Source organism: Eupeodes corollae, chromosome 2 (assembly GCF_945859685.1).
Source record: "Eupeodes corollae chromosome 2, idEupCoro1.1, whole genome shotgun sequence".
Classification (NCBI taxonomy): domain Eukaryota; kingdom Metazoa; phylum Arthropoda; class Insecta; order Diptera; family Syrphidae; genus Eupeodes; species Eupeodes corollae.
Window position 1 is genome coordinate 92,523,841 of NC_079148.1, and position 11,141 is coordinate 92,534,981.

The following is an 11,141-nucleotide window of genomic DNA, read 5'->3' on the forward strand; positions in this document are numbered from 1 at the left end:
TAGCGATAAAAATAAAAATTACTTTATTCCCATGACAAATAATAATTAAGCCACAACTTTTCTCCTCCTCCTTACTACACAATGGTCTTCTTAAAATTATTAAGCCTTAACATTACTCAACGCCTCCACGAGGCTCCTCAACAACACGCCTGCATACCTAACTTAACCTACACCTTCTACCTACTGCTTCAAATTATTACCCCCGTACATTCTCGCAACCAACCAAAATGACTTTCAAGAATATCTTTCTCAAATATATGTGTATTTGATGTGGTTTAAAATTTTTTCGAGTACTTCACTCTCAAGTTCTAATTATTAAGATTCAAATTTCGTACGAATACATCCACCTATATTCAAAGACACGATAAATAAAACCACAAAAAAACATTCAAGTAGGTATTTAAACTGCGGTCTTTCCATTTCCAGAACTATCTGCACGTATAGGTACTCATATATGAGTTTGCCTAATGCCTACAGCGAGTACTCGTAGACATCCCCAATCCCAGACCTCAGACTCCAGACATATACATAGCTCCTTAAATTCATCTGCATACACAAAAAGAACAACCATTCCGAGCTATTAATTAAAATGCCGGCATTATTATTAAATTTTCTTGAGGGTTATTATATAGGAGGTGGAGGAGGAGGAGGGGAGCTAAATATTTTGATGGTGTCGTCTTGTTAAGCTAACTCTCTATCTCTGCGATGCTGATCCAATTTCTACTTTCTGTTGACTCGAAAATTCAAATTCAAATTCATTTCTATTTTTCACCTATAGCTAAGCCAAGTGGATATCACTTGCACTCTTGCACGAAATTCAAGATACAAAAGTATCTTTCGATGATGATGAGATGCAGCAGAGGGTTGGAATTGGCAGTTAAAGAAAAAGATAGTTCTGTGAAGTGAAAAGAAAAATAACAAAAAAAAAACTGAAAAAAGGGAAAGGTAAGACATCACGTAATGAATGATTTCTATTCAAAAGTGTTTGCTACCTGCTAACGTATCCAAATGCCAACTATTCACCGACTTGACTACTATGTTTGCATAGGTGGGAAGAAGGTAACAGGGGATGGCGGTTGTAGGAGTATGCGGATGATGGCAAGTCGTGGGGGCCAAAGGATTCTAATGGAGCGCTCTATGTTTACCTTCAAGAGTTGACTCTGGTGCCCTGCATTCAAGGTAATTACAACCCAAGCAAATGTATGCATACATATTCTATGTACATATCCCACAGATATATACAAAACGTGGGATGTCAGGAATTCCTATATAGAATGCTGAAGTTATATGCATGTGTGTATATGTTATCTTCTGGCGTACAGAGTGTTTGTAGATTTTAATTAAAACCGGGGAAAATGCAAATACAGAAAATAAAGTGTGACCCTCAACTTGTTGGTTAGTTGGTTAGTAAGTAAGTGAGTAATACGCTTATAGGATTCAAGGATAATAAAATTGAGATCAAAGGAAAATCGTTGATTACTGTTGCCATAGATCAAAATGGTCATATACTCTACTCGTACCTTTACCTTAACTCACCACAGTTCGTTCGTAGTGAAGAGAAGCATTTAATGAGATGTTTAAGTAGGTTTCCTTTCCACTATGGTAGGATGTGAACCTTGCAATAAACCATTCTAATTAAGGACCGTTAATTTCGAATACTAAATGCACTTACATATACATATGCATGTATGTATGTGCACATTTAGGAATGTTTGAGGAAAATTTTTAATTGAAAAGCTTGTTTTTATTTATTTATGTTTTTCATGATACAAAATCAAATAGGTAAAGAACTTGCTCGTACAATCCAAGTATTAGATTATGGTTTCCGGTACGGTTTTGAGTTTGACCGAGGAAGTTTTCCTCACAAATTCATCACATCGTTTCAATTTTGCACAAAATTTTCAACAACCTTTTGTTAAGGGTTTAACAATTTACTAGTTAGCAATTTGCTAAATATTTAGCAATTTACTAGGAGAGTCCAAAATGTTTATCCTTTCTTTAAGTGTGCTAACTAGTAAATTGCTAATTGGCTTTTATTAAAAAACAAGCATCCAAACATTTATAAAAAGTGATACTTGGTGAAAATAAATAAAGCAACTGTTGACGGGACCATTCCATTCACTGCTCTTCTAAGAAAAATTGTATTTAGAAAATTGCTGAAAGTTGAAGTAGCTATTCCGTGATTTTAACTTTGCCACATTGTTAAAAGATTAAATTATCTGCTAAGCTTAGTAAATTCCTTTACATTTTACTAAACCCTTCAAAATGTTGTGCCATTAGCTTTTTTGAAAAAAAGTTTATGGTTTAAATAGTTTTGAAGCCTATACATTGAAATTGAACGTTTCATAAATCAAGTAGATGTTTCTTGTAAGGAAAACATGGAATAATTTAATTTCGCCTCTAAAAACAGTTTAGCTCTTAAGCACACTTAACAGTCTTATGACATCGACCTTGATCTTAAAATTAAAATTATTTATATTGAAAGAGTAACATTGCCTCAATCTTTAACCGGTTTGAAGTGAAAACAAACGTATTCCTGTTAAGGCTTTAGTCACGGAATTTTTAGTGCTAATTTATTTTCAAAATAAGAAGTTTCAATAAACAAAGTTTAAAAGTAAATCGGTTCGTGAAAAATGTTTCAAAACACACTTGAAATGAAAATGATATTGAAACAAACTTTTCTTAACTTATTTTAAGAGATATAATAGCTTGGCATGCACATGTTGAAATACCCTATTAGCGTATACCCAAGGGGATGTGAACACTAGGAAAAGAAAAGATGGTTTGAAAGAAGGTGTGTTTGCGCATTGGGTTTGAATTCCACATTCGCGTTGTACGGCTAAAGAACTAATCTCTGTATCTGACAGTTCGGCTGAAGACAGGCTCGAAGGTATACTGATGAGCATTTCTAGAAGCACGAGTATTACTGTTAAACTGTTTAAGGGGAGGAATGCATGTGGATATTTCTCTAAAACATTAAAAGTGAAAATAACAGTCCTTAACATCCATTTCAATGCTAAGTATTTCAGAGAGTTTTGAGTGTAACAATATCAGAGGAGTTTTCAAAATCTTGATAGTAGAGCAAGTACTTCTTCAGTTTCAGTTGCTAAAGTTCTTCTGAGCATAGTCTCTTGTAATGTTTTATGAAGGGTTGCAAGAAAACAACCAATTTACTAAACATTTGCACTGCGTTTAGTTGTTTGGACTAATCACAATTCCTTGAACAATTTATGTATTTAAAAAGAAGTCCTTAACGATGAATATGTCTTTCTATTTTATTTCTTCACATTTTTAAAATTTATTATAAAATTTTAGTTTTTGTGGTTCCTTTTTTGTCAAAATGTGTTTTCCTTTTTAAATACAATTATGAAACAGAAATATTCTCCCCATATCTGTTTAATATCTATCTAAAAGTTGACTTGCAATTTTGAAAACTTTTTCAACTTATTCTAATTGCATTTTCGGAGTGTAACTTTACACAAACATTACTGTATATAACTATGTACTTAAGTATTTATTTTTATTACGATATTGGGGAGAGGGTAGAGCTTAAAATGAATGAAAACAGTTAAAAAAGTTTAAACACAGAACGAATTTTAATTTGAATAATTAAGAGAGAAATTTCACAGAGTCAAGAACTATTTTATAGCAGTTTTGGGTACACCTTTATAACTTCAAAAACTTGCATTAAAAAGTTATGTACATACATACATATATAAATAGTTGAGGTACAAAGGATGAAGGAATGGAAATAGGTAACAAACAAAGTAAATCCTTTGAACTTTTTAAATAAACGATTATGGATAAGTACTGATGGTAGTTTAAAGTTTATACACTTTTTTCTTTAATTTTAATCAACTTTGCGAGATAAGTACTTTTAGATATAGACACAAAATATTTTCCTCAACAGGAACATTTTTCAATCTTCCTTTCTGTTCTAAAAGTTTCAATAATTTGTGTGGAAGGTGGAAAAATCAAAACAACATTTTCGAAATGATGGGATGAAAATTGTTTCGAACACAAATTTATTATGCAATGTGTGTGCTTGTGTGTATTTTTGTACTCTAAAGTCAAGGGGAAATTATAAATAGCAAGTCGAGAGTGTGGAAAATGTATTTGATGACATTTTTGTATGTTGACAACTTAGTTCATATGTCAAGGCATTTATAATACGTCTCGAATATGGATGTATATTGAGGAAATGTTGAAATACAAACGTTTTTATTGGTGATGAAAATTCTGCGGGAGATTTAATATTTAACTCTTGAACTTCTCTAAAAAAAATATTATACATGAATTGGACACAGGATTTCTTTTGCTTTCACTTAATCTTTAGTTATGTCCAAAAATTAAAATGTATCCCAAATAACTGTTCTTATTCCAAATTATAATTATCCAATTTATTTTCATAAAAAAAAACAAGCTGAAGCGTGTTCGTGTTTCAGCCATTAATTCAGCAGTCTTTTGAAACGTAAAGATGTAACAAAATACAATAATACCGTGAGCGCTGAAACTGCAGTATTAGCCTCAGCTGTTTAACTTAAAGATGATGATAAAAGATCGACGTCATCGCGCATTAGATATTTCGCTCAACTTAAATACATCTCAAAAACATAACAAATAAAAGAAACAAAGCCTGATCATGAAAATTTGTATTTCGTTATGAGTATTGGGATCAATTTGTTATAAATACTGGAGTCCCTCAGGGAAGCTATTTAGGTCCAGTTTTATTTTGATCATAAAAAATTCATCAGTAGGTAATTATTTATGCTGATGACATTAATCTTTTCAAAAGTATAAGATCAACTTCTGACTGTTTACTTTTGCATGAAGACTTATTAATATTTAGTAAATGGTGCAATTAAAATCGTCTCTTTTTGAATGTTGACAAGAAGTGTAAAAATATGAGTTTTACACGAAAAAAAGTTCCTTTTGATTCAATTATACGTTTGATACACGTAAGTAAGTAAAGTCTCTGGTGTTTTTTTGATTAAGGTGTTATTCTTTATGCTAAGTTAACTTTACAGAGCATTTAAACTAAATAGTTAAGAAAGCTAATAGGATCCTAGAATTCATAAAGAGATTTAGTCGTGATTTCCGTAACTGTTACTGTTACAAGACTTAAAGCAATTCAGAGAAGATTTATGCTTTATAACTTCCTCGACATCCTCCGTACTCTTAAAATCTAGCTTTAATAAACCTTTCAATAATCACTAGTCATAGAAAGTATTTACAATTTTGTTTTATAGTTGGAATTATTAATGGCACAATATCATCTTCATCAGTTCTAAGTCAGTCAAAGTTTACTTTTAGTCGTACAAGTAATGTACGACTGAACAATTGTTGCACATGTTTAGTAGATGAAACTATGGTGGAAATAGTCCCCTTAGGCCCGTTTGCTGATACGGCTCATAACTATTTAAGTTTCACATAAGTTACTAAGTTTTAATTAATGGTTTGCACAGAACTCAAAGTTTGACATAAATGAACATAAGTGAAACTTATTTTATGGGGAAGAAATAGTAGGGCTTAACACCATAAGTCTCACTTAGGAGATTATGTTGTGTAATATTTCAGTATATTGTTGTGCCAAAAAAATAGTCCTTTGTTCAAACTAAAATAAAAGAATAAAAATAAATTTTGAATTGGCCGATTTGTTGGAAGATGTTGTGGAGGTTCTTGAATTGATTGAAGTTGGTGCCCCCGTCAGGTTTACGATAGGAATGAGTCCATTTTTATTTTTGGTGGATTTGCCTTCTACAAAAGATTTCGTTTGACTAAAAAGATAATAAAGATAAGATAAAAAGATTATACATGGATATAAGAACAAATCGAGAAAGATCTAGAACGGCCTTATAACAGGTTTGATACATGAATTTTATAACAAATCGTTGAACAAAACTTTCCGTCTTCTAGAAATAAATCAATTGAACCCATAAACCTGCTATTGGGAGCTCTACGGTTCTTTTCTGCAGTCAATCATCTTTAAGGTTAGGTTAGATTGAAGTGGCTGTCCAAGATATAAACGGACACACTAAGGCCAGTTTAATGGCCCATTGTGATACCACATGAAAATTGAGGCTTCCTCCTAAACTCAGTGAAATCAGTTTTAAGTCCTTAAGAAACGTGAGTGGCTGATTATGCTGATATGATTTAGATCGTTTAGATCGTTGAAGAAGAATCCTCCTGGGTAATTCTTGCGTTTTCGAGCCAGAGCAGGGCATTTACAGAAAAGATGAAGAACTGTTCCATCATCTTTTAAGTATTGCTGAATTTTTAAGGAATGCATGTTTTAACTGTTTTAAGAATAGTTTTAATAGTTGGCACAGGAATTTCAAAGCTGCATATGAAATATATTCAAATTCTTTTAGGGAAAAATTGGGGTTCCTTGTCTGCCATTATTAATTAATTTTGAACAAACGTTTCACAAATTGAATTTGTTTGACATTTTACATATCAACGAAGTTAGATACGCTTTATAAAATACATAGTTTCCTGCAGCGCTATTAGGCTGAAGGAATCAAACAGCTGGTTGTCAAAACCTTATGGTCACAGCAACACAACGAAATTGATTCCCTCAGATATTATCTAGGTAGACACTGACTACTGCACTCCTACTTTGAGCCTTAGTAAGGGTTTTAAGGTTTTTTTCCCATCCAGAGAAGATTGGGAGGATGACATCGTGTCGATAGGTTTCGACACAACCATCTTTACTGACGGCTTAAAGATGGAGTGCGGAGTTGGTTCTGCGATCTTTTCTGAGTACCTAAACGTAGCCAAATCCTTTAGGCTTCCTGACTTTGCTAGCGTTTTTCAGGCTCAACTGCTGGCAATAAGGGAGGCATGTAAGATACTTAAACAAAACCCAAACCAAAACCGAAATGCGGCTATCTTTACAGACAGTCGGGCAGCTGTCAAAGCCATTAACTCGGCCATATCCTCATCTAAATTGGTCCAGCAATGTCGCGAAGAGCTTGGGAGCCTGAATATTAACTTCGGTGTCACCCTGATCTGGGTTCCGGGCCATAGTGGTATCGTGGGAAATGAACGGACTGACGAGCTATAGCCAGCTATAGTGAGCTTCATAGCTCACTTGCGGAAATGGTTAACATTCTTCTTGGTGCTATGAAGGGTAAAATCTTTTCTATCTACCAAATTGAATCAAACCGAAGATGGAGCAATTTACCCAACTGCATTAATCTAGGAAGATATGGCCCACCTATAATAAAACCCGTACAAACGATCTTCTATGCAGGCCAAGGCAAGACATAGCCAGGATTGTTGCGGTTTGTACCGGACATTGGCCTATAGGAGTTCATGCAGAGAAGTTGGGTATCTGTTACAACACATTTTGCCGTAGTTGTAGTGACCAAAGAGAAAGTGAAACGATAATCCATTTCCTCTGCAAATGTTCTGCTTTGGCAAACACTAGAATGAAATACGTTGGAAAAGCATTCTTTCACGAACTTGATGAGCTATCTGAGACAAATATTAGATACCTAATCTTTTTTGTCAATGCGACAAAATGGCTATAATATAATCGCTATCAAGCTTCTCTATAAATCTATCCCTTTCAATCACAGTTTAAACGAGTTTTTGGTATCAAAACGGCGCGCTACAGCGCTAATTGGATCTCAGGGTAGGTTGCCTTGAGATCGCCATTTCTACCTTAGTAAAGTGAAACCTAAAAGTTTTCTGACAACCAAAAGTTGTACTTAGAATATTAGATGTACTTAGTTATGGCACCCGTGGCATGGTGGTTAGTGTTCGATCCCTGCCTATGCCATCTAAAGTTTTTTCACTCGTACTGCCTCTTGCGAGGAATTGACAAATTCTCCAAGAGTAACTCTTGTCATGAAAAAGTGCTTTCTCGGATTCGGCACTGTAGGTAACCTCCATTCCTGACAACATTTCTCGCACACATTAATGGTTTAGAGTTGTAAGTCACAACAAACGTGCCTTAATCCATTAATTTCAAAGTTTTATAAATTTTACTTTTGTATAGAGCCTATAAATGATAACCTTAAATTTAAAACTTTCTTCTTTAATAGTTTTGAATTAATTTAGATTATTAGTTTTATGTATAAGTATTTTTCTCAGTACTATTTAAAATGAAATAAATATTTTTTACTAGAGTAAAGCCAAAATCTTTAAACGAAAAAATTCTGAAAATTTGTTTGGATTGCTAAAAAAAAATAAAATTTCGGTTTATCAGACTCATTTTCTGCACAGATGGACTTCGATCTGAGAATACAACTTTTATGATGTTGCATAGTTTTGAAAGTCTAAATTCGTTTTCAACTAAACGATTTGGTACTGACTTGTTCGTCTTCTGAAAATCAAAATGTTAAATAAATATTAAGAAAAAAACTAAAACTAAGCTGTCTGGGTTTTGGTGTAAAATCAATCTTATGGCTAAACCCCAAACATTGAAACTTAAATTTTGGTTGACTTTGACATTATTAAAATCTTCTGCACACCAAGCATTTCAAGCGACCATTGTTTGTATCCCGCAAATTAAGCATAATCTTCTTTCTAGTATTCAAAAAAGTGATATAAGGGAAAACTTTTCGCTGCACAAGTTTAGATTTCACAGCTGCACGGGCTACAAAAAATCTCCAAGGAAGAGTAATAGTTCATATATTGAAATGGCAACATTTCCAACAACATTCATTGAAAAATTGTTTTCATGAATCAATTTTTTAGAAAAGGACACCTAAAGCCAACAGAAAACAGATTCAACAAAAACTAGATAAAGTTTTGTAATTAATTAATGTTTCAAAAACTTACCTATAAATGAACAGCATAAATGCAAAACTGCAATCACAAAAATCCTCTGTTTGAATTTCGCCATAATTATGTTATTTGTCTTGTCTGTTAGTTTGATGCTGTTCTACTTCTGGTTATAACTTTTGTGGCTTTAGTTTGGTCGATTTTGATTAAATTTTTTATAATTTTTTGTTATGTAGTTGTTGGTATACAAAGACTTATTTTCCGCGCTTCACTAATGCCAAACTCTATTTTTAAAAACACTCACAAGAAACAGCAATTAACAAAAATACAAAAACTGTCACACGCACTTTTTTTGTTTTCACTCCTCTGGCACGCAACACACCAAACGCAAAACCGAAAAACAAATGTGTGTTAGGTTTTGGGGGGATCCTATGGGTAGAAGGTATATGCCTATCTCCTCCTCGGGGAAATTCAGAGTATTCGAATATTATTATTTTAGGCTCTCGCACTAGAAGAACTAAAAATACACAATTCCGCAAATTATTTATAAATATGTATCTATAAATTATTCACTAAAAAAATAAATGAAAACAAAAATAAATAAAAATAAGTTTGAAAAAACTAATTTAAAAGAAAGAAGAAATAATAAATGTGTCAAATGAGAAACAGGAAGTAAAGTTAACTAGGGGGGTATAAGGTGAGTACGTATTCACTCGAATTGAAATTCTTTTGAAATAACTGTAATAAGGTGAGATTACTCATTCGTTATTCACAATGTCCAAAGGTTCAGTTGTTTAGAGATACAGATACATTCGCCGCATATATCAGCTTTTCTGCTGCCGCTCACCTCACACATTCACTTAAGCTTTTATTAGATAGAATATAAAGTAAGACGAGAGTTAACAACACTCTTTTAACAACTTCTCAACTTCACAATTTGAATTACAGAGCGATGCATTCACGTGTTATTTGATCGCTAGAAATCATTCAAAACAAGAATAAAAAAAATTCACAAGATACTTTTACAAAAGTCACAGTAAAGATACTTTTTTTTCTCAGTTAAAATGTTGCAACTTGCAACTGCTGCAAGCTGTTGTAGGTACTTTTTCTTTGTTAAATATGTTGTTGTTTTTCCGTTATTTTATTATTTTATGTTTTGAAGACAGATGGACAAGTGGACATTCACTAAGGTAAGATAGAGTATCTGCGTGTGTTACACTTGACTAGAGTAGCAAGTTTTTTCTTTCAAAAACAAAAAGAAAAAGACTGCAGAATTTATGGATGGCTGATTCGAACTGTTCGTTGCAAAAATATGCGGGCAATGTTTGTGTATCATTAAAAAAACAACATTTTTCGTTAAAATTAAACAATTAGGTATCACATCGAACACTTGTTTTGTTGACTTGTTCTCTCCCTCTCTAACTTGCGTTATCACATAGGTAGGTACCTAGTATCTGTTAGATACTGTAAGGCCTTGTGTATTAGTGAATATAATACTTTTCGGTTTTACCTGTGTTTGGAGAGATATTTCATAGTCTTTATATCCACCAACCACAGATACAATACAGGTAAAATTATTGTGCAACCGGTTATAAAAGATACAGATACACTATCGAGAGAGAGCCAAGTTGGGGTATTTTGGAGTCACGATCGTTTTTTTCTTTATTTCATCGATGATTCTTTAAGAACAATCCATATGAAAGGTTTGAATAAAACAATAAATTACTCGTTAATATTGTTTTAATCAACACTCAATTGTAATCCGTAAAAAGTAAAGGTTATGATTATATTTTCAATTTATCCAACCCTAGTTTTAAAAAAAACTAGGTTAAGAATCAAGTGAATTATTTACTCAAGGTTTGTTGATTTTTATTTTTCCAATTCACTTTGTATCTATCCGCAATGAACTACAATGTTACAGTACGCGACAAAATTCCAACGACAACTGAAGTTGATTTCGCTGTCCACAAGAAGCACTAAGCACAAAAAGCAGCCACAGTTGGTGGTTGTTCGTTTAACTCTAACGAAAACGATTAACGAACGCTGAAGAAGAATTTGTGTGTAGTTTGAGAGTTTCGACTTTCAATTCGACCAGATACAGATACATTTTTGTGTCAGTTGGAATTTGGAAAGTTCCAATTGGAAGAGAGGCTGCAACATTTTGTGTTTAGATTGGGAATAAACAAGACACACTCTACAAGCAGTGTTTATTTTTGTATATACATTTCAGATATCTAGACTTTGTGGTTGATACAGGGATATGGCCTTACTACAAGTGTATTAGGTACCTATCTTCTAGAAAAGTTTCATATTTAATAAAAGAGGTATTTAAAAATTAGTAATGTTACCTTATAAAACGTTCACAATGAATGTTTGTATAGGGTATTTCATTTAGAAAATGTGTGCGT

At 33.0% G+C, this 11,141-nt stretch overlaps 1 protein-coding gene across 9 annotated transcripts in view; it reads right to left on the reverse strand.

Moving 5' to 3' along the window:
* The window catches only part of LOC129947449 (fasciclin-2), a 216,207-nt gene extending 205,453 nt beyond the window's left edge, over window positions 1-10,754 (reverse strand). For 4 of the 9 annotated variants that reach the window (XM_056058008.1, XM_056058009.1, XM_056058011.1 and 1 more), the window contains exons 1-2: window positions 10,586-10,753; window positions 8,791-9,250 (exon numbers count right to left, since the gene is read on the reverse strand). In XM_056058008.1, the coding sequence (XP_055913983.1) occupies window positions 8,791-8,854 (64 nt within the window). In that variant the 5' untranslated portion in view covers window positions 8,855-9,250; window positions 10,586-10,753. Of the gene's footprint in view, window positions 1-8,790; window positions 9,306-9,580; window positions 10,491-10,585 lie in introns of those variants that run through there. The other 5 variants (XM_056058007.1, XM_056058006.1, XM_056058003.1 and 2 more) reach the window with 3 other exon arrangements.
* Window positions 10,755-11,141: the final 387 nt, after the last annotated feature.